At 44.7% G+C, this 23,972-nt stretch overlaps 1 protein-coding gene across 7 annotated transcripts in view; it reads left to right on the forward strand.

Moving 5' to 3' along the window:
- Window positions 1–23,972, forward strand: part of LOC135389107 (tensin-1-like) — a 160,725-nt gene that overhangs the window by 15,947 nt on the left and 120,806 nt on the right. For all 7 annotated transcript variants that reach the window (XM_064619086.1, XM_064619087.1, XM_064619089.1 and 4 more), the window contains exon 2: window positions 11,574–11,612. In XM_064619086.1, the coding sequence (XP_064475156.1) occupies window positions 11,574–11,612 (39 nt within the window). The remainder of the gene's footprint in view (window positions 1–11,573; window positions 11,613–23,972) is intronic.

Here is a 23,972-nt window from a genome sequence, read left to right on the forward strand (position 1 = left end):
AGCAGAAAAGGGTTCTTGGGATGATGAAAGACCTGTCTCGGATCTTTGTTCCTCCTCGCGATACACCACGAAGGGTTCCATGGGGAAGGGGTGGCATACAGAACCACACCTTCGTTTCTCAAGGTCAACATTTTTGCTCTACGTATCAGACTTGAGCGGCAGCTTGAAAGCAGACGAATTAATTGGATGGCAAAGGAAAGTACGAAGTAAAGCGTTTAAAAGCGACGGAAAAAATAGTGCCTCCAAATCCGTGACGGCATCGCAGGCTATAAAATTTTCAAAATAGCTGGCTGGGAACCTTTTCGAAATATTTGCCACTCTGCGCATCGTAAAGATTCATGGGGACGAGGGTTCTCTTCTTTCTTTCTTTCTTTGTTATCCCTTCAACCACCCGATGGAATCCCTGGGAATATTTGCTAGTGACCGTCGGCGCAGGTGATCCAGTCAAAAGATGAGTGACGGTTGCCGAAGATTGGAAACCAGTTTCTGCTTCTTCCGGATTGTCTTCCCTTTGTTCCAGGGCGTTATGTAAGAACCCATGTGTCGGCATGATGGGTCACTTCAGTGTCGCCTTCGAGGAGTGACGCAAGCTGCCCTACTAGACACTTTGCGACTTTTCTTTTCTCTTTCTTTTTATTTTTAAGGAATTCGTCTTGCACTCTTAAAAATGAATTTCACCGCGTAGCACGCTCCTACCCAACTATAATCTCGAATGATATGGTTATTTGCCCTGATTTGTTGATAACGAGAGGCGTACGTCTTTTTGTGACACTTACGCTGTTCGTAATTGTCACAAAAAAGTCGTACGCCTCCCGTTTTAAACAAATCAGGGCGGATAACGATATCATTCGAGATGATGGACGATGAAAAAAAAACAAAAAACAAACAAACAAGAAAGACAGACAGATTTTCATCTTGGTTTGGGACCGAGTAGAAGGGTTTAATGGTGCATATAGATTCATGTTTGGAACGTTACGGCACATTCCGTATGAAAATGCGCGAATAATTCGTATGTTGCCATGATTCGAGAGTACAGGAACAATAGCACCAGCATTCTTTTTGTCGTGGAAGGTTTTGCTGGTTACGGGGAGGGCACTGCGTCTTCTTTCGTGAGATCTCGATCGGAATGATTTTCCTTTCTTTTTTTTGTTTCATTGGGGAGGACATATAGTCACTACATTCCGGTTTTCCGGTGGTCGTGGTGGGTTCCACTGTGTGAAATAGGTTCAGCATCGAAGCTACGATACCGACAAATATTCGAGATCTCTTTTTCACAGCGGCACGCCAGGATCGGAGTGCTTCTGCTGCGCGTGCGCTATCGCGCCACTTCATTTACCAGACAGCTTCTAATCCAAGTCAGACGTTATTTGTAGTGCCCACATCACATCTCAAGCACGACAGTGGGGAAGCACAGGAGACGCCTGTTTCTAGCCACACTGTGTTATGTGTGATTACTATATTTGTTCCGCAAGCCTTCTTTGTGATAGGCTCTCGAACGACACTGTCGTTATTTTACCTCATAATCACTAATAAAATGCTCAAATTTTGTCAAATATACATTCGATGCAGCCTTTTCATGACAAGAATAAGGATATACAGGGTGTTTCAGTTAAATCCCCGGGCTAAATAATTCGCGAACCGGTGCACCAATCGAATAACTTTCTTTTTTACAAGTATCTGTCCAATACCGCCTACAAGATGCGCACCGCGTGAATGAGCGGGAGGCGCTCATTATTTAAATAAAAATGCAAATGAGTTTCGTAAAAAAGCGTAACTTCTAAAGCAGGGCGCTGTCGGTATTAAAATGGGTACTACCCCTTTTGGGACCTTCAGTGGACACCTTTCAGAGAAAAATCTGCCACCGAAGCGGGTCATTTGTTGCAGTAATTAATTGGTTTCGGTTTACGTATTTTTGTCGCGGCTGGTCGCGGCGAAGCGCAAAAAGACGCTCTTTCACTCCCTTATCCATCAATGAATTACGTCCTTACACCAATGAATTACACCAATGAATTACGTCCTTTTGCGCTTCGCCGCGACCAGCCGCGACAAAAATACGTAAACCGAAACCAATTAATTACTGCAACAAATGACCCGCTTCGGTGGCAGATTTTTCTCTGAAAGATGTCCACTGAAGGTCCCAAAAGGGGTAGTACCCATTTTAATACCGACAGCGCCCTGCTTTAGAAGTTACGCTTTTTTACGAAACTCATTTGCATTTTTATTTAAATAATGAACGCCTCCCGCTCATTCACGCGGTGCGCATCTTGTAGGCTGTATTGGACAGATACTTGTAAAAAAGAAAGTTATTCGATTGGTGCACCGGTTCGCGAATTATTTAGCCCGGGGATTTAACTGAAACACCCTGTATATTCAGCATATATTCAGTAAGTTTACTGCATGTTTCCAAGATTTTTAGTGCATACATTCTAAAAACAGAACTTCACCGCATAGCACGCTGTGCGCCAACAATTGCCAAGAATGATAGTGTTATCTCTTCTGATTCGAAGAGAGATGTGGGGCGTACGCCTTTTTGTGGCAATTTTCATATACCCAAATTGCCACAAAAAGGCGTACGCAGACTTGTACAAAATACTGCGCAAAAGTATTTAAAATAAGATACTAAATACTCTACGGAAAAAGTATTTAAAATAGAGTACAAAATACTCAAAACTGAAAGTAATTTGAGTAGAGTACTAAATACTCTAAGAAGTATTTAAGATACTATTTAAAGTACTTTAGTATTAGCAGTAAGTGAAACGCGTATTCTGAACGTGGCCTTACAAATGAAAGGAATAAACTTCATCAGCCATGCATATCTTTCATTTGCAACGTCTTCGTGTCAAGTAATGTTTGGTGAACTTTGGTGAACCCAAGTAAACTTTGTTGATATGTTCTGACCCAAAACTTCGTAATCCCTCCTGTATGTCGGTTCGGGTCTTTCAACCTCTGGCACGTGTTTATTGCTTTGATGACCAAGGAAATAAATGCCGGGATTATCTTGTACCTAATCCCCTGGTGATTCACCTGGCAATATGAATAGGAACGGTTTTCTGACGAAGCTGGCTATTGAGAAGCAAGGCCATGCTTGGGACCAGCCTATTGTACAAGAGGATAAATGACAGATTCGCGAATTCCCGAAAAAAAGAAAACGAAGTAAAAAGGGGGTTAAATTCCAGTGAGCTGAAAATCTCGGCACGGCGGGAAGCGTGCTGGATATGGCTTGACGAGGAAGGAAAGTATTTTGAGTACTGAGTAGCAAATACCGAAAAAACTATTTTAAATACATTAAAAATACTTGTCGCAAAAAATATTGAGTAGAGTACCAAAATACCGGAAAAAGTATTTAAAATACTGTATTTTGAGTACGTACTCAAGATACGTACAAGTCTGGGCGTACGCCCACCTCTCTCTTCGAATCACAAGCGATAAACAGATCATTCCTGGCAATGGTTGGCGGGAGTTTTTTCGGGAGTTTTTAGCGCATATTTATCCGCGCTCTAGTCACGAGTCTTTAAGTTGCTTTCCTCAGGGTTAACAGTGCATTAGGATAGTTTGTTAGGATCCAAGGGTGGCATGGAGACAACTGAGACGACAACACACACTCTAAAAACAGAACTTCACCGCATAGTACTCTGTGCGCCAACCATTGCCACGAATGATAGGGTTATCGCTTCTTATTCGAAGAGCGAGATGGGCGTACGCCTTTTTGTGGCAATTTGGATACATGATAAATTGATAATTGACACAAAAAGGCGTACGCCCCCATCTCTCTTCGAATCACAAGCGATAACCCTATCATTCTTGGCAACGGTTGGCACACAGCGTGCTATGCGGTGAAGTTCTGTTTTTAGAGTGCAGAACAACCGTACCAGTCCACACTCGTCCCTCGAGGAGAACAACGTATATATACGTATAGGCAACTTGGAGTTGCTGTACCTACAAAAGGAAGAAACTGGCCCACCGAGGCATACGTCTTTGTACACCGGCGATGATCTCTTGTTCTTTCTAACTACATAGCATTTTGGCAGGTCATTTTGATTGCGGTTGCACGGAGCCTCGCCTAATGCTGCATTCATGGGGCAGGCGGCATTGTTGCGCCGGTTCGTGCATCTGATGGACTCGGTCGTTAGGTCCTTTTTTTTACGACGGAGCTCCCACATATTGAGGTCGGTAATAAAAGGGGAGAGATGCCCCGAATAGAACGTTTGTTGGAACGTCTGTACTAGGAGTGTTTAGTGGTGAAGAAACCCCCGTCTTTTGATTCGAAAATATTTGGGAAAACCTCTCCTGATGGGTTGGTTACTAAGACACTGACTTCTCCGAGTAAAACACGGTCCGTTTTCTATCCCCTGGTGGCCTCTTTGTTGCGCTACATTTCCACGTTGCAAAAGAAGAGGTGATCGCCTCCCACGCCGAGACTGGGACGTGACGGATTGCGCCCTCTGTGGATGCGTGTTTTTTTTTTTTTTCTTCTTTCTTTTTATTCAACCCGCGTAACCCAGGAGCAGACTTGTACGTATTTAAAGTATAGTATTTAAAATGCTGTATTTAAATACTTTTTCGGTATTTACTAGTTACGTTTTCCGACGGATACTGTTAGATAGTTACTCTATCTAACAGTACTTTAATTACTTTCTCAATTGTCTTCGCACTGCTGCCAGCTTCTCGCAGCCTTTCACATTTTCTTTTTTGTTCTTCTGCTCTTATCCACTCTGTCTTGGAATGATACAAGGTCACCGTCCGATAGGGTTCAGTTAGGTAGGGTCTTTAGGGCGGTCTACACAGCCGCCTCTACGCTCTTAGCTCGAAATGACACCCACGGGTCTTCTTTACAATCGATAGCGCTCAAGTATCTTAAACGTATCTTAAATACCTTTTGAAGTATTTGGTACTCTATTTTAAATACTTTTCTTTTCAAACATTTTGAGCTGCGTTTTAATTACAGTCGGCTCTCAGTATTTGGTACGTTATTTTAAATACATTTAGCGGTATTTTGAACGTATCTGCCCAGGAGCAACCCTCGCTTTGCGAAAATTCGAGGTTAGCGGAAATGACGGTCACAACCCGCCGTCGAAAATTCCCTCTCCTTTCTCCCGAGAGTTGCGGGGATACCTTTCCCCGCAACCCTGCTCCACTAAAGCCCTACACTTCGGCAGGGGCTTTATGCTCCACAAGTGGGTAGCCGATGGTTGGGACGTCACGCATACTTCAGTCAAGGTAGTGGTCTGCTGACACTCGGTGATTGTGTTTCGAAGCGCTGAAATATGGCTGTAGCGCAGTTTTTGGTGCGTACTAGTAGCACGCAAACGTTGCCCTGCACCCCGTCATTGTATGTCGTAGTATGTCGGAATGTTTCTGTTTGATAGATATTTTCGGAAACGTGCGTGAATTAAGTTCTGGGAACTGCTCGTAAATAATGCTGCTCTGCATCTTTTGAGACGTACCATACCATGGAGATCATCGAGTCACGGTCGTTGCTTCTCTCGCCAAAGGGGCAAAACCTATATGAAAGCGGGCGTTTATAAGCAAGTTAGTATTATCGAAGGTTTTGTCGTCTGCTACAACCGCTGTAGCGGCCATCTGGAAAGCCGGTTGCGGGAGGGTCACTCTCGCTGGGGGCAGGTATACTCTCAGATCACGTGACGGACGAGAAGCATACGTCATTCCCCAACCGAGGGTTACCCGGGTTTAATAAAAAATTAGAAACGAAACACAGAAAAACATGCAGTCTGTGTGTTTTTCCTCAGACGCTGTAAGGGAGATCATCCCAGGATGAGTGATACCTGGCAGGCCACTAACCTGCACCTTGCACTGTGCCACGGTATGCGTTTCGAAATTAAGTTTGTACATGCGTTCGTACTCATTTTCAAGAGTATAAGGTTCAAAATTGGGCGAAAACTTTTGTAACCCGGTAACATGCATGAGTAGCACCCGATTTCACCCTGAATTACGAGTTAAAAATTGAGCTCGATCTTTATTGCTCGAATTTATAAAGACGAATTTATCAATTTTTTTTGTCTACCTTTAAGGCGACAAGTAAGAGGGAACATTTGTTTGTTTGTTTGAAATACTTCTGGCGTTTGACTCGCCATGGAAGGAGGGACATACATAGTGCGCATATTCCACTACCAATATAACGGCAACAACAATAATAATCATAATAAAATAAAAAAAGGAAAACGCTATGCGACCAAACATGAAGCTGTACTCAATAAACTTCATTAGCTATACATATACATATACACACATACATACACACTTACACATATATAAATGAAACACACACTCTTAAAAATGAACTTCACCGCATAGCACGCTCCTAGCCAACCATCATCTCGAATGATATCGTTATCTGCCCCGATTTGTTGAAAACGGGAGGCGTACACCTTTTCTGTGACACTTATGCAGAGATGTTAATTGTCACAAAAAGGCGTACGCCTCCCGTTTTCAACAAATCAGAGGAGAGAACAATGTCACTCGGGATTATGGTTGGCTAGGAGCGTGCTATGTGGCGAAGTTCATTTTTAAGAGTGTAGGGTAACTGCAGGTATACACTGTTAAAACAGAACTTCACCACATAGCACGCTCCTAGCCAAATCATGACACAGAATGATATCATTTGGTATGATGGTTGGTTAGGAGCGTACTATGTGGTGAAGTTCTGTTTTAACAGTGTACCTACCAGTGCAGCTGAAGGAGATGGAGTTTCTCAAAGCGAAGTGCAGATCGGATGCGAGGTGCCCTGTGGACAACGGCGGATCCGGGGAGGGGGGGGGGGGGCGATCGCTCCCCCACAAAACATTGGGTTTTACATTAGTGTTCCCCCTCTCCCCTTCTTGGCTACACACTTCGACAAAGCAACCTCCCCCCCCCCCCCAAACGTCAGGGTTTGGATCCGCCCCCCAGCCTGCACAGTTCGAGGAGTCTGTACCGAGTTTACACAGCGAAAAGCAAATGCGGATACTAACGGCACCAGATTTTGCCTCCAACTTTACTGTAACCCAGACTTTGTTACACATAGATGCGACATTTTAAAATGAAGTTGCCGTTGCTGAAACAATGCGCCTGGCAGATTACTTTCAGCATTTTCCCGACTCCCGATGTATTATTTTGCACCCAATTGACGGGATCCCGCACATTACAAAAATTAATGGGTACTGACTAATGCCGCGGAGATAATATTCTCGGAAAGTAACACCGAAAAAAAAAAAAAAAAAACAGCCTAGTAATCTAGCAAACAATGGCACGTGAAAGCTTTCACTTGTAATGGTGTATGGCTTGTAATGTGTGTATGGCTTGTAATGGTGTATGGCTTGTAATGGTGTATGGATGTAATGGTGTATGGCTTGTAATGGTGTATGGATGTAATGGTGTATGGTGTAATGGTGTATGGGTGTATGATGTAATGGTGTATGGCTTGTAATGTGTGTATGGCTTGTAAAATGTAATGGCTTGTAATGGTGTATGGATGTGCTTGCGGAACATAACAAGTGCTCAATACGCTATATGTGAAGGGTTATCTACATGCGCTACCTAATGACATTATCGCACGTAACCCCTCTGCAGTCATGAATCTGAAATTATATTCACCACCTAATTTCACTCATTTAAGTCGTCACACGTAAGAGTCTGACGAGTTACCGTGATCTTGTTCATTTTCTGAGGCCCCCAAAACGCATGTCCAACCGTCCCACCTAAACCGTACTTTTCTTCAAGAAGACCCGTTCGCGCCGCGACCCTTCGAGTTTCTCATTCGCTCACAACGCGGCGCTGGCTGACCAGCACAGAAGAACTAGGCGTCTGCTTGCTAAAATTTAACTTGGGACGAGGAAAGTAAGAAGAAAAGCATACAGGCTAGGGTAAGGGAATCGGAAACTAGACAGCTGGCAAGTAAAATGCAGGCGAGACCGTCACTTGAAGTGTACAGGGAATATAAAAGGGAAATACGGCCAAAAGGGAATTTTCGACAACTGTAGAGCAAGCGTGCTGCTGTTTGAGGCAAGGACAGGGACGTTACGAACAAAAACTCACGTCGCAAAACATACGGAGGTCTAAGATAAAACATGCTGTATATGTGAACAAGAAGAGGAGACCGGAGCATGTTATTCTGGCATGCAAAGGTACTATTCAACGCACTGCGATGTGACCTTATGGGAAGCACTAGGTTTCCGAAACGATAGGGGCGAAGTTAACCTCAAATCAGTACAAAATACAACGGACCGACTAAATGATTGGTGGCATAGGAATAATGTAGCTGTCTCCAGTGCAAACCGGCAGTGTGACTGTGTGAGTAGTGACTGTAGTTCGGCTCATTCGAAGCAATTTCGTCTTAGTAATGTGTCAATTCTAGGCTAGGTGGCGCAAGCTACCGCCCGCTCCAAGAGGAAAAGCCACAGTATTCATCGATTCATTCATCTCTGTAAAAACGGGGAATCATGCCCAGACAGAATGGCAGGCAAAGCTGGTGAACAACTCCAGCCTGAGCGTGTACAAAACGAAAGAAAGGAAGAGCTGGGTCTTTCATGCTTTTATTTTCCCAAGCTCAGTACTTTCTCATCATAGAGTCGTCCAGCATGGCATATGCGTGACTCTTTGTTGGTGTGGTTCATCAATGCAGGCGTTCTGCTACATGCCACTGTGTCGAATAAAAAATAAATTTTCTACGAGTACAGACACACTTCGTCGGCAAGGGGCGAGAACCATCCCTGTTGGTTCTCGAAAGCACGTGATCACTCCCACGCGCGGCCGCTGTCGTGATGTCACAGCGGGATGAGCTTCGGTGCAGATTTTCTACGCTATGTCTATTACTTGGAAGTTGGAACCCAGGTTCACATCCACGCTACGTACGTTTGTCGGGGATAACTTGGAGGGAAGTTCACCTTCAAAGGAGTGCAGGGGGATACACTTAGAAAACGGTTCACCTATATTGGCGGCTCAAGTGCGCACAGGTAGTGTTCACCAAAAAAAGAAGGCAGCTAAATTAGGAACCAATAAAATGGAACAAGACAGAACAAATCCCTTTCACGACTAGTGGGCCGAAGGCTGACGTCTCAGAAACCGCGAGAAGCCACTTATTGATGAGCGTGTATAATGTTATGGGTCACGTGGCGCTAGCGTAACAATCCAGACGCATAAGTGTTCGGAGGGTTGCACGATCGGGAACTCGCAAATACGTGTATGTAGAAAGAAAAACTCCTTTTGAAACGTCGGATGAAACGGGGGCAGTAGCAGCTTTGAAATATACGGCCTCTGTGGCAAATGGGTGTCGAACCGCTAAAAATACGGGTTCGGTTCGTGTGCGCGTTGCTTGGATTTCGTTCCGGTGTATATAGTTCCGGTTCGGCCGCGCCAAAAATCGAACTGATTCGCAGCCCCGAACCCGTTCAACGCTCCTGTTTTATATCTCCCATAAAACTGCTTTTGTTAGGAAATGCGTGGCTAATAGCTTATTGCTGTTGTCTGCATTCACGTTTTTAGTAGCCGGGTACCCCCTTTAGCGAGAGACAGGAAAAAGAAAAAATGGATGAACACTTGCGAATATCGTCCCCGCTGACGAAGCGGTGTAGTCCTGCTACTGTCTTTCCAAAATCGCATTTTTTCGCACGCACAGTGCCAGCAAGATACACTTAAAGGAAGACAAATAAGATAAACAGCATTTTACATAGACGACGGTACTGCGCCGGCACACTGCATTCGCAACGTGAATAGATCTGAAACCGTACTGAAGCGTGTCGAAAATAAGTCTGCCAGCCTTGCTCTGTCCGAGCTCACAGCAGTGTACCAGTTAATCCACAACACAAAGGCAATGTGTCACAAGACAATCGCGCTGCCAGCAAGCGAGACTACATTTATTTTTCAAACCACCACCAATCATACAGGCACCGTTCTGCGTATGCTCCTTCTCCACTTCTCACGTTTCTGACTGGTTTAATTTTTACTGCTCACATGTAAAGGGATATGTTGGGCGCTTGCTTAATCACATATTCGTGTCATAGAGCTACACAACTGACTTACTCCATTCGTGCTTCATTCGTCCGCGAGGCGCCTCCTCTCTGAAAAGCAGACACCGCAGCGCGTGCGTGAGGCGCTAGCTGAGGCGCTCACAAGGACAACTGCGCTTCATCTTGTTAAAAAAGACGCTGAAAGCATACTTACTATACGTCCTCGTTTGACTGCTAGATGAAAATTTGCGAAATCCATGATATGGAGACCAGTGTGTCCTCGCTCGGGGATTGATAGGCGCTTGAACTCTTCTGCTGACTTCTTGTATGTCCGAACCGTTTCGTTGCGAACCGGTTGCCGCTGTTATTTGTTTTTTTAGGTTCTGCTCCGGTTCGGGTTCAACAGCGCCATGAAAGTTTCGGTTCGAGTTCAGTTTCGGCAAAAATAACGGTTCGGTTCGACACCTTGGGTACGGCAGCCTTATTCTTTCACGCACTTCATTTGCTGTTTCTTCTTCCGTAAAAGATGTTCAAGCAAGGATAACGCAGCTCCGATGGTGCTCTTTATATACCACGTAATTGAATAGAATTCGATGCTGTACCTGTTAAACTGAACCGAGCGGTGACGCTAGTGACGGATGCATTCAAATATCTAGGATGTGGATGACACCAATTAATTGCGTTCACAACTTTAATACGACAACAACAACAACAACAACATGAATAATTATGGGATGAGGTGATTCACCGCAACAATTGCGGTACCAGACCTCAGTGCATGTGGGTTACTATATGATGGGGATGACGATGAAAAAGATGAGGCATACATACTCGCACACACACACATGACAGACGCAAATGAGATACCGACAAATGAGAATACGACAAATCTTGGAATATGGTACACAAGTTCGACATCCTTTTAATAAACCACGCATCATTTATTTAGAGACCGTGCAATGCGAGGCTGTTCGTTTTTTCGTGTCTAGATATGATCCGCTGTTTTCTCCCAGTGAGGTCGTCTTCCGAACTTGATTTGACACGACTTCACATTCGGCGCCTGGCATATTCCGTCGAAAAACATTTCACGCTGTCGTTTAATGCGCAGACAAACCTTATGTGTAACATCACGGTACCATTATTTGCCGTTTAATCGCAGCTTAAAAATTGCATATATCTTATTTTCTGGTACTTCATCACAAATAAGTTCTCACAGACTAAGTATATCGTGGAGTATTCATGTAGAGTCCATTGGTTCAAGTACAACTTTTTTTCCCCACAATGTTATGACCGTAGTTGTCAATGCACCAAGAAAATCTTAATCATCATCATCATCTCCCCACGATGTGTCTGTGAATGGAATGCCTTTGATGGTTGTGTTCGAGAGTTGCCGTTCAGACAGTTCTTGAGCTCAGTCCTATGGCTTCCAAGTGAGAGGCTGCAGTATGTCATCAAAAGGGACTATAGGAATGAGAATACTCTGCTCTGCTCTACTCTGCTCTATGTGTAAATAAGACATGAGGCGACACCTGCGTGGTGTAGAATGGACATCTCAACTGACCAGTGCCACAGAGTAATTCAGGCAGTTTATTTGTCAGTAGCATCGTAGTGATTTTGTTTCTTTCTATGCAGATACCTCAGGACAGGGTGGACGAAAATGCCCTACAGCGGGTGAGTTTTTCTCGAACCCCCTTTCTCACCTGTGCACTTGATATACCCCATTTCCCAGAAAAAGGAAAGGAAAACGTCCCTGGAGAAAATGTCCCCCGGAACAAAACGTTCCCGAAGGGGAACCTATTAGAAACGGGTCCTAGGTTAGTTTTCAGAGGTTAGGTTAGTTTAGGCTTGTTTTTGACAGTTCACCATGGGAGGGGGAGGGGGGGGGGTGCTTCCCCCGGCTGGTCACGCGCGCTACGCTACGCTATAGCGCCGATTGACAAAAAACTACTTTTCTTGATACTTTTCTTGCGGGGACGATTTCACCGGGGGACATTTTTTCCGGAGCCGATTTTTTCTACACCCACTTGAAATGGATGCCCCCAATTTTTAGACGACAAATATAAAAAAGAGGCGCTGTCGTGTTGAACCTGGACATATCTAACGTGGAACTCTTCCGAGAAAGACGAAATTATCACTGAAGCCAAGGAATGAATGGCCATGCGAACAGTGGGTGACGCGCATGAAGGGGGGGGGAGGCGGTGATGTAGGGGGAAGGTGCGGTCACCCTGCTCTGAAGTGGCGGCTCGGTGCACCCAGGGGAAGGAGGGGAGGGGAGGGATGATGGTGGCACAGGAGAGGGAGCGGAGTGCTAACCCTCTTGCTCTGGGATTTGGGTAGTACAAGAGGACTACCCACCACAGAAAACATGCCAGCATCCCTCAGTAGTCTTCATTGGGAAGCTCCCTGTGCCACGGTAACCGCAGTGATTATCGGCGAAGTTACCCCATCGCCCCTGTGACGCGTATGAAAGCACCGCACGTGTGCCTGTCTACGCAGGGATTCCATCGGGAGAAGCGGCAAATATCCAACACTCTAAGAAAAAATGGTGTGAAAAGGTGGTAACTTCTATGGTTACCACCTAGGTCAACATAGTGTAGGGCGTACAAGGGTGGTAAAGAAATTATCGCATATCCAAACTGCTACAAAAAGGCGTACGCTCCCGTCAGCGATAACCCTATCATTCGCGGCAATGGTTGGCGGACAACGTGCTATGCGGTGAAGTTCTCGTTTGAGAGAGAGAGAGAGATGACGATGATATGGGGATGACGATGATGTGAGAGTGAGGTAGCAGGTAGAACACACTAAAAACAGAACTTCACTGCAAAGCACGCTGTGCAGTGTGCGCTAACCAGTGCCACGAATGATAGGGTTATCGCTTCTGATTCGAGGAAAGTGGTGGGCGTACGCCTTTTTGTGGCAATTTGGATATATAATAATTGCCACAAAAAGGCGTACGCCCTCATCTCTCCTCGAATCAGAAGCGATAACCCTATCGTTCGTGGCAATGGTTGACGCACAGCGTGCTATGCGGTGAAGTTCTGTTTTTAGAGTGAACTTTACAACCTTTTAGGCACAACACAAGTATGTTGTGCAACAACCTAAGTATATATTACCTCCTAAAAGGTGTAACTGCTCCCCCCTTTTTTCTAAGAGTGAAGACGTAAAATGTGTGGTAGAAAAGGAAGTACACTCTTAGAAATGAACTTCACAGCATAGCACGCTCCTAGCCAACCATCATCTCGAATGATATCGTTTTCTGCCCTGATTTGTTAAAAACGGGAGGCGTACGCCTTTTTTGTGACAATTATGAACAGCATAAGTGTCACAGAAAGGCGTACGCCTCCCGTTTTCAACAAATCAGGGCAGATAACGATATCATTCGAGATTATGGTTGGCTAGGAGCGTGCTATGCGGTGAAGTTCATTTCTAAGAGTGTAGGTGTTTCAGTACCAAATACTTTGTACGCACATCGTATCAAATTTAAAGGTGAGCGGAAGTTGCTCTCTCACGCACCGCTGCATATAGCCGCACAAAACGTTTGTTGTCCGACGCAAGTACGTCTCCATCGCCTACATCGCGAACTCCCACAGTTCGGTCGAGAGGGTTATAAACATGTACCTGTCCGTATATCTAGTTTTCAGAAATAAAAAGGCTCCTTTAGCCTATAATCGGGACAGCGCGAAGCCTCATGCAAAGTGGTGCACCGCTCGTGATAGTGGGCGTTTTTTCTTCTCACCCACAGTCGGGGATCTGTGGGTGTGGAGGAATGGCGACCCACACTGGCAGCGTAGGTAAACCTTTTCTCGGAGTCACAGGAGCGATGATCAGGACGAATGCCATCTGCTGATTTTCGTGTGAGTGACAACGCTTGTTTCGAGAGCCAGGTGATTTTCCCGTGTAGAGAAAAACGAAAAAGTGGTTTCATCGTTTGCAAGGGAGGACGGCTGGGTGAGTAGGTTCATTTTTTGTTTTTTTTAATGTAGTCGGCACTGATTATGAAAGGATACCTATTAATGCGCATTATGATTTTTGGCCAGGTCAGTTCATCTTCCCCAATATATTCGCTTCCCTCCCTCACCAAATGAACGACTGAGGTGGATTCTGTGCGGCGTTTAAACGTGGCGTCGCATCATGTGGTGCTTGAGAGCCATGCTCCTGTGCTTCACCCATGTCAGGGTTGCTTGCAATACATCCTTTCATTAATTTTAACGTACTTCAGTTTCGAGGTAGCGAGCTTACTAAAATGCCAACTCGTTCCTTCCGTCACTCACTGACCCTTTGTTTTCTGTACCAAAGTCAATTCGTTGCGACTTAATTCCAGCTTTGCTGGTGTGCGGAGACATGCTGCACGTTGCCACAAAATGGGACTGCGGGTAATTTCCGCTTACCTCGGCCTGCCTATCGGCTGCTTGCTCAGTTGGCCGATTCTACTCGTGTGTCCTGCACACTCAGAAGAAAGGGTGGAGCAGTTATACCTTTCAGGAGATAATACACTCTAAGAAAAAAAAGTAGACTTTCCTACCTAAAGTTGCAGCAGGACAGTACCTTCTACCATTTCGTGCCAATCCGCACGCGACTTCTCCACCGCGGGTATAAGCGGCGGCGTCCCTTTCCCCTTCCTCCCCTCTCTCACGTTTGCTCTAAGAGAAAATGGTAGAATTTCCCACCCAAGCTGGTAGAACGACAGTTTCTACTCTGCAGTTATACCCAAAAGGTAAAACTGGTTGGAGTAGAAATGTGGTTGCAATGCAGCTCTACCGAAATGGGTAGAAAATCATACTTTTTTTTCTTAGAGTGTATTTGTCGCATATATTGCGCCTAGAAGGTTGCAAAGTTCTACCTGCTACCTCACTCTCTACCACGAATGATAGGGTTACCACTTCTGATTCGGTGAGCGAGGGGGGCGTACGCCTTTTTGTAGCAATTTGGATATATGATAATTGCTTTTACTACCCTTTTACACCCTTTATCAGACGCTATGTTGACCTGTAGATGGTAACTATAGAAGTTACCACCCTTTCACAACTTTTTTTTTTTTCTGAGAGTGTGGGGGTTCCCACATCTCGGAGTTCTCTTTCAGGAAAATTCCTAGATATCTCCTCAGTGACGCCCGACTAGCGGTTTTATTTATTTATTTATTTGACACGCTGTTGATCGCATCAAAACGGAAGATATTGTGCATGAAACGGCACCTTTACAGCACTAGTCGGCATGCAGTATGTATTGTTGTGGCGGGGAAAACCGTCTTCGTTCTGGTGGGAGGAGTTGCCCGTCCGCACGCACGCCCACTACGACTACTGACCCTGACCTAAACGAGAGAGGCTTCATTTTGTGCCACATAATACGTTCGCGCGTAGTGACTCTATAGGATATGAAAGACTCCAGTATGATAAAATCAAAGGGCGTTATCGGGTCATAGGAAACTTTAACCGGAACAGGGGCCATTCCACGGTTACTGTGTCCTGCAACCGTGCACTCTTGGGAACGAACTTCACCGCATAGCACGCTCCTAACCAATCATCATCTCGATTGATATCGTTATCCTCCCTGATTTGTTGAAAACGGGAGGCGTACGCCTTTTTGTGTGACAATTATGAACAGCATAAGTGCCACAAAAAAGGCGTACGCCTCCCGTTTTCAACACATCAGGGCGGATAACGATATCATTCGAGATGATGATTGGCACGGAGCGTGCTATGCGGTGAAGTTCATTTTTAAGAGTGTGCAGCGTTACGTCCTGCGAAAAATGGCTTGTGGCGCTTTGACGTTTTGTGTAACGCGTGCTTTCCTATTCCGTCTGTTACTAAAAACTGCATTATTTTTGTGGGCGTTGTGGTTCTGTACACAGCCGCTACTACTCCGGCAGACACTCGATGAATTTTAAGGTATTTTAGTAACATTTCAGCATTTTTACCTCTATACTGCGGAGTGCTATTTAAAATAAGCTCTACCTGAGGTTGTGTCGATGCTTTGGCTTAGCTTACTGCAAGCAAAGAGCACCGCGAATGGTTTGGTCCATATTACACTCTTAAAAATGAACTTCACCGCATAGCACGCTCGTAGCTAACCATCATCTCGAACGATATCGTTGTCTGCCTTGATTTGTTGAAGACGGGAGGCGTACGCCATTTTTGTGACACTTACGCTGTTCATAATTGTCACAAAAAAAGGCGTACACATCCCGTTTTCAACAAATCAGGCAAGATAACGATATCATTCGAGATTATGGTTTGCTACGAGCGTGCTATGCTGTGAAGTTCATTTCTAAGAGTGTACGACAAGGCAAGCAGAAGGCATCTTCCACAAGCGGACAAAATTCTGAACGACGTGCATTTAAAAATCAGCTCCGCTTCATAGAAGATAGCGGACTTATAAAACGAGACACCTCGAGGGTATCTCAAATAGTAAGGCCGTCGTCCCAAGTCATCTCGATCTTGGCCCGAGACGTTGCTGTTGCATAATCGGTGCGTGGTCGTTGCAGCCCGCAGTAATCCAGACAGCAAAAGCAAAGAAAGACACGTCTGCACTTCTCGTGATGGCCAGGAATATTCTTCTCCCCACGCTCTGCCCTGCGCTAAAACTTTACTCCCCCTAGTGTAAATAGAAAACAAAGAAGTTGCAGTAAGAACTAACTGCGATTATCACATAAAAGGACATTTGACGCGTATATCGTATATCCTTACTGTATACAGGGTGTCTCACGTAACGTGTCAAAAAATTATATTTAAAAATCTACACGTCGGAAAATTATGAGGTCAACGGTATTCGCCTTCAGAGAGTTTTTGCCATCGTGTGAGGATACTTTTATAAATTTTTCGCCATGAGAAATTTAATTTTCCGAATTAAAGTCATGAAATTGCCTAGTCAACATAACATTTTTTCGACAGATTCGGGAAGCACGGGTCGAGTTTAGCCCACCACGGAAAATTGCATTTCCGGTTGTACAAAAGTAAGGAGCGAGAAAAAAAATTGGGAAAATATCCCATTTCGGGCTGCGCAAAATGCCGCTCGCCTTTCGCGTCCCGTCAGAGCGCTCCGGGAAGCGACGCATGAAAAACAGTCGTTCCGCCCCTCTAATTCCACTCTCATATGGCCTCATCTTATCAACGACAGGTTCACTTGGTTATCTTCTTTTGTTGTTCTACTCTTCGCTTTTTTTTTTATCCTTTGCTTTGGTGATACGGCTCGCCAACCTGCATGATATGAAGGGCCTATTGCGAAGGGGTGGGGCTACTGTTTTTTATGCGTCGCTTCCCGGAGCGCTCTGGCTACATGGGATATTTTCCCAATTTTTTACCGCTCCTTACTTCCACGAAATCAATTTTTCCGTGGTTTGCTAAACCCGCCCCGTGCTTCCCGAATCTGTCGAAAAAAATGTTAGGTTGACTCGGCAATTTCCGGACTTTCATGCGGAAAATTAAGTTTCTCATGATGAAATTCATAAAATTGTCCTCACACGATGGCAAAAACTATCTGAAGGCGAATACCGTTGACCCCATAATTTTCCGACGTGTAGATTTTTAAATATAATATTTTGACACGTTACGTGAGCCACCCTGTATGTTCAAACTAAACCCCTTTGCACAAAACAAGTCATTTCCTTTAGCCCGCATCGGCAATCATATTTTGGGTTGGTAGGTACTCTACTACAAAGACCCCATTTTCAATCGGGTACATGTACTTCAGATTGATGTGCTTAGACAGTTGATACTGCACTGGATTTCCCAGCCTATTGATTGCCGACAGGTTGTCACCTTTCATTGACATTGTTTCGGTCATATATCTTTCAAAACCAAGTTCCCCTAAAAAAATTCATCTTTCAACCGCTTTCCTTCTTTCATCGCTTCTGTTAGTGCAATATATCCAGTGCGGACGTGTCTATTTCTATCATTTTTGTGGGAGGCTAAGACTGGCTTACAGCGGGCTGCGACGACCACACACCGATTGCAACAGTTACCTATCAACGTCATTCCTACCCTAATCTACCTCTTCTCGAAATGATCCTGTTTGTCGTGACCAGACGCAACCAACGCAATAATAGACCTCTCCCTGTTTGTAAACAACACGTCATCGTGTTCGACAGCGCCACCAACTTGGTAGAGTTGAACTACGCTCGAAACTAGGGGTGAACAAGGGGCGCCGGGAAGCCACGGTCTTGAGGGGATTACGATTGTCCCTGAAAGGGACGCGACCTTCGGACCTACTTTTCTTTGAATGGGAGGCAGGAGGCAGCGAACAAGTGCCCATTCGTGGAACCCAGCCCTCCCCTTCCGATTTGTTTCGGTTTCAGTCTGTCTACCAACGTCATGGTGACGTTTCTCGGGTAGAGGTATATTGGTGAGCAAATTAGAATGGTGCAAGCGAGCTGGTGCACCGTGCAGTGTACACTCTTAAAAAAAGGGTGTACTTTAACTCATTTTTTGCCACATATATAACACCCTTTTGGAGAGGACAATTACGCTCAAAAGGGTGTCTCCTCACTCCCTCAAGGGAGTAGCATAACACCTTTCTCCCTACTGGAGAGTAATATTACTCCCCGGAGAGTATCACTCTAAAAACAGAACTTCACCGCATAGCACGTAGTGCGCCAATCATTGTCGCGAACGATAGGGTTATCGCTTTTGATTCGAGGAGACGAGGAGGCGTACGCCTTTTTGTGGCAATTATCATATATCCAAATTGCCACGGCAAGGCGTACGCCCCCCCCCCCCCTCTCCTCGAATCAGAAGCGATAACGCTATCATTCGTAGCAATGGCTGGTGCACAGCGTGCTATGCGGTGAAGTGCTGTTTTTAGAGTGATACTCTACAACCTTTTTCCAATGGCAATTCTCGGCAATCTTCGCAGGAGCTATTGGCACCAATGGCATTCGAACCACTCGTACACTCCTAAAAATGTACTTCACCGCACAGCACGCTCCTAGCCAACTATCACCCCTAGTGACATGGTTCTCGTGCCTGATTTGTTCAAAACAGAAGGCGTACGCCTTTTTTGTACCGCTTATATAGTACATAATTGGTACAAAAAAGGCGTACGCCCTCTGTTTTGAACAAATCAGGAACGAGAACCATGTCACTAGGGGTGACAGTTGGCTAGGAGCGTGCTATGCGGTGAAGTACATTTTTAAGAGTGTACGAGTGGTTCGAATTCCATTGGTGCCTTGGTGTATTCTACCCAATAATTTTCTCCCGAATTCGATGTTGAAACAGGTTCATTGACGACAAAGCCTGAGCTTGGGTACAATAAAACGACAATGACGTGACGTCCTTGTTGTTGTGCATAGCTTATTTAGTGACTTTACACTCTTAAAAATGAACTTCACCGCATAGCACGCTCGTAGCTAAACATCATCTCGAACGATATCGTTGTCTGCCTTGATTTGTTGAAGACGGGAGGCGTACGCCATTTTTGTGACACTTATGCTGTTCATAATTGTTACAAAAAAAGGCGTACACCTCCCGTTTTCAACAAATCAGGGAAGATAACGATATCATTTGAGATTATGGTTGGCTACGAGCGGGCTATGCGGTGAATTTCATTTCTAAGGGTGTACACCCTGAAAATTGAGTTCCACCACATAGTACGCTCCTTGCCAATCATCATCCCGTATGGTCAATCATCATTCGGGATGACGGTTGTTAAGGAGCGTATTATGTGGTAGAACTCGTTTTTAAGAGTGTAGTTGGTGAAAGCTCACGCTGCGTCGTCCTGGATATTGTCCACCAGCTTGCCTGCGTATAGGCTATATACACTCTTAAAAATGAACTTCACTGCATAGCACGCTCCTAGCCAACCATAACCTCGAATGATATCGTTATCTTCCGTGATTTGCTGAAAACGGGAGGCGTACGCCTTTTTTGTGACAATTATGAACAGCATAAGTGTCACAAAATAGGCTCCGCCCCACATTTTCCACAAATCAGGGACGAGAACGTTGTTATTCGGGATGAAGGTTGGCTAGGAGCGTGTTATGTGGTGAAACTCATTTTTAAGAGTGTACGCTATTTTATCGATGTTGGCAGCTCGATTTTTCCCGGAATTACTTTACGAGTTTGGTACACAAGACCACTTTATCCAACTCCACCCTCCCCAGCGTTCTGCACATGAGCCGTGCGCAACAACTTTTACTATAGCTGTACGAGGAAGGGATACATTTATTGTGAATAACAACGAAGGGAAATGTTACCCATACACGAGTCTTGCTTGCCATTCCCTTAAAAAATGAAAACAGCCCCATGCATCTGGGCCCTCACGACGAAGAGAGAGAGAGAGAGAGAAATACATGATGATGATGATTTGGGGATGTCGAAAGGTTGTACGAAGGGACGAAAAATTGAAAGGTCACGCTGTACGAACTGAAAGGTTCAATGAGATACTACAAAACATGTTTAAAATACGATTCTAATAACAAAAACTTTATTGTGATGATGAGTGGACAGGGTGAAATACCATTCTAAACGTTGGAGGCAGAGCTTGAAAATGAAAGTAATTACAGTAGAACGGTAAATATACTTAGTAAATATTTGGATACATCTTCGAATGTTTCAGTGCTGGCCGTGAAAGAAATTACCGATTTTGTTTTTAATTTAAACGTATAATCGTATACATATACTCTTTTCTTAAAAAAAAAAAAACACGTTGTCAGCGACGCTGCAGTTTCGCCAAGGGAATAAAAGGGCAGTAAAAACAAGACGTGAAACGGAACAAACGAAAAAGTATTCATAGTGCACTCGACATGCATAACAGGCCCGCAACGGGACATCTCCGTGGGCATAACACCTTCCTTGGAAATATGCACGTGGGGGCGCAGGCGATCGAGTCTTCCCAGTCCTACGCTAACACCTACCCTCATTTTAACTTTCATTTCATTTGCTGCAATTATTATGGGTGGAAACAGAGTCATTGCTCAGGATATTCACCCTCGAATAATTCCTTTCTGTTTTTACTTAGAGGCAAAGCTTAAAAAAAAATATTGTCCCATGGGGCAACAACAGCTACACAGCACCATGACGAAGACGCGGGGAGTTTCATTCCTTCAAACGGGCTGTGGGAGTGGGTACTGACGAGCTCTGATTAAAAGAAATTGATTGGATGAATAGAACAACACGAAGAAAAGATAAAATGAAGCATTTTAGAATCGCCAGTATAATTAAATAATTAGAAAAATTAAAATAAATTTTTACGGAACATTGCAATCGAAATGCTTTTAATGTTGTTAGAAATCTCGTTATTAACTGACAGCAAGAGCATATTGTGACTTGACGTTTTACTATCGCTTTCGTTACTATGCGGCCAGCGGGAAGGCGCGTCATTCATCTGCTGCTACGTTTGAAATTGGTTACACCGAAAAAAAGAAGCTATGTTGTAGTGGCTGAGGCACTCCTCCGGAACCGCTCAGAGCATCAAGGACATCAAGGTGTTACGTAAGGCCCGGTTGGTGTAAGGGATATATTTGTCTACGGTCGCGAGTGAATACGTTTTAGCTCCGCCGCTCCAAGTTGAGCGCTTTGGCTTTCCGAAGTAAAACGCGATTCCACCCTCGAGCCCAGCTTTTTTAACGGGTGAGTGCCCAAAACGGCGCAGAAGCGATGCAGCCAGCATCCGGATATCTTTGCAACATCAGAACCTATTGCTTCGAGCCAAAGCAAATGGACTGTAAAAAAACGGAGAAATTTTTCAAATATGAAGTCACCACACGCAAGTGTGGTCCAATGTTGATTGACAACGTCTCTTTACACCACAAGCAGCACTCGATTTTACTCCAAATTATATCAGCCGATTTTCACCCCACGAATCCGTGAGACGCATGTGCAACCCGAAAATATTAGACCGTCGAAAGAACTTCGATTGAATGATGGCATTTGAAAAGAAAAAAAAGGCATCAAAGGTATACCGCTCCGGTCAACCTTAATAATAACGCGGGAAAAAATGTCCTATTCCCGTGCGCGATTACAGCAACCCTCGAGGCCATGAGGAAATCATAATTGAACAAAATTATTCTGTTAGTTTAATCAATGCAAGGATTTTGCTCATTTAACATTCCCCCTGTGCCCCAAGGTTGGCTGTTATCGCGCTGGGAGATGAGACATAATTTTTTTCCAGTGTTATTATTAAGGTTGCCCGGAGCTGTACGTACCAAGCCACACTATAGGAAACACGAGAACATGCACTCACGTGACCTCAACACATTCTCTCCTACATTGTAGCCAGTCGCTCACACATTCATATAAACAAACACACTCGTGGCGTTGTGTTTGTCCTTCTATGTTTAATTACCTCACCCACTACAACGCGGAAGGTATACGGTGTAACCAGGAAATGTAACGACCAGATGTTGCGTTCATCTGCCGTAGATTGGAAATACAAAATAAGGGGATGATGTTCTCGTCACCTGCTACCTCACAACGATCCAATCGTAACCCCCTCCCCCAACACCCTGTCTAATATCTGACGAATCGGAAAGGCATCAATTTACCCGTCACTTATCCTCGTCTTCTACACACGCATTGTTTCCAACGGGTTGACCGCAAATACATCTTTCACTCTCATCATTGTTCCTCCTTCGTCATAAAATTCAATTACCCCGTTGACAGTAACCCGCAATGGAGCTTTCATTCGAAAACGCTCGTGCAACATACGCGCAAATATCATCTCCAAATTCTGGGGGTAAAAGTCGGCTGCTAAATTTTTCTTTGGGTGAGTTGCTATTTATTGCGTTTTATGGGGTTAAAGTAAAAATAAGTCTCAATAAAAGTCTTAGTAAAAATAAGGTTCGAAGGTTCGCATATACGCGACGCCTAAACGTCGAACCCAGAGCGTCACCAAAGTCTATAGAGACGATTCCAAGGCTTCTTGACGCGGTCGGGGGTGGTGCTGCTCTGTGTTGTAACCGAAACAGGAAAGAGACCTTGAGCAAAAAGATAAATTATCGCTGTAATGTTGCCGACGTTTCGGCAGGAAGAGAGCGAGCCTACTTGGCAACCAGCAACGTGACTCGTTCCTTATGAAAATGAGATAGATGATTATGAGAGTTGCTTTGTCGCTGATCGAAGAGCCGGACATCGAAGGTGATAATAGTTTATTTGCCGTTCCCAACGGTGTGTTTTACGTCTTGACAACACGAGGAGAAGACGCCATTGATGTTGCTGTCGTTTTTTTTTAAAATTCAGACATACTACATCATACTCTTCTGGATGCCCCGTCTCGTTGTTCACTCTTAAAAATGAACTTCACCGCATAGCACGCTCTTAGCCAACCATCATCTCGAATGATATCGTTATCTGCCCTGATTTGTTGAAAACGGGAGGCGTACGCCTTTTCTGTGACAATTATGAACAGCATAAGCGTCACAGAAAAGGCGTACGCCTACCGTTTTCAACAAATCAGGGCAGGTAACTATATCATTCGAGATTATGGTTGGCTAGGAGCGTGCTATGCGGTGAAGTTCATTTTTAAGAGTGTTTTGTTTCAAGGGCATTGGTAACAGCTACTCGAATGCACGTTCGGAAAGCTTGGGTTTACATGCGCGCCAAACGTATAATAACGCGACGTTGCGACATTCGCGTGGCAATATCACGCATAGCCTCGATCACAGTGGTCAGACATTATATGTTAATGTGTGTCAAATGGATGATAAGACAGCCTTAATGAGAAAATTATGCCGTAGCGCTTGGAGTCGCTCCAAGGTTGCCCGCAGGGGATAACAGTTGGGGTGAGGGTTCATGAAGAGGAACATAGCCATCAAAGTGCTAAAAAGGGTATCATTTCACCAGTAGGATGTGAGAAGTGAGTTCCGCTATCGGTCTTTGACGCACTTCGTTACTGTTATTCTGAAGCGTTTTTGAGGGAATATTTATCGTACTAAGCACTGCACTGCACTGTGCGTACGCTGCAAAAAGACAGGGTTCGGTAACCAGGGGAAGGAACAAAGAACTAGAAAAAGCACACCAACGAAATTAAATAAGAATGAGGTGGTTTGCTCATTTTCTGTAAATTAGACTTGGAATAGTTGTACTATTTTATTTTTTGTTA

Source organism: Ornithodoros turicata, chromosome 3, assembly GCF_037126465.1.
Source record: "Ornithodoros turicata isolate Travis chromosome 3, ASM3712646v1, whole genome shotgun sequence".
Taxonomy (NCBI): Eukaryota; Metazoa; Arthropoda; class Arachnida; order Ixodida; family Argasidae; genus Ornithodoros; species Ornithodoros turicata.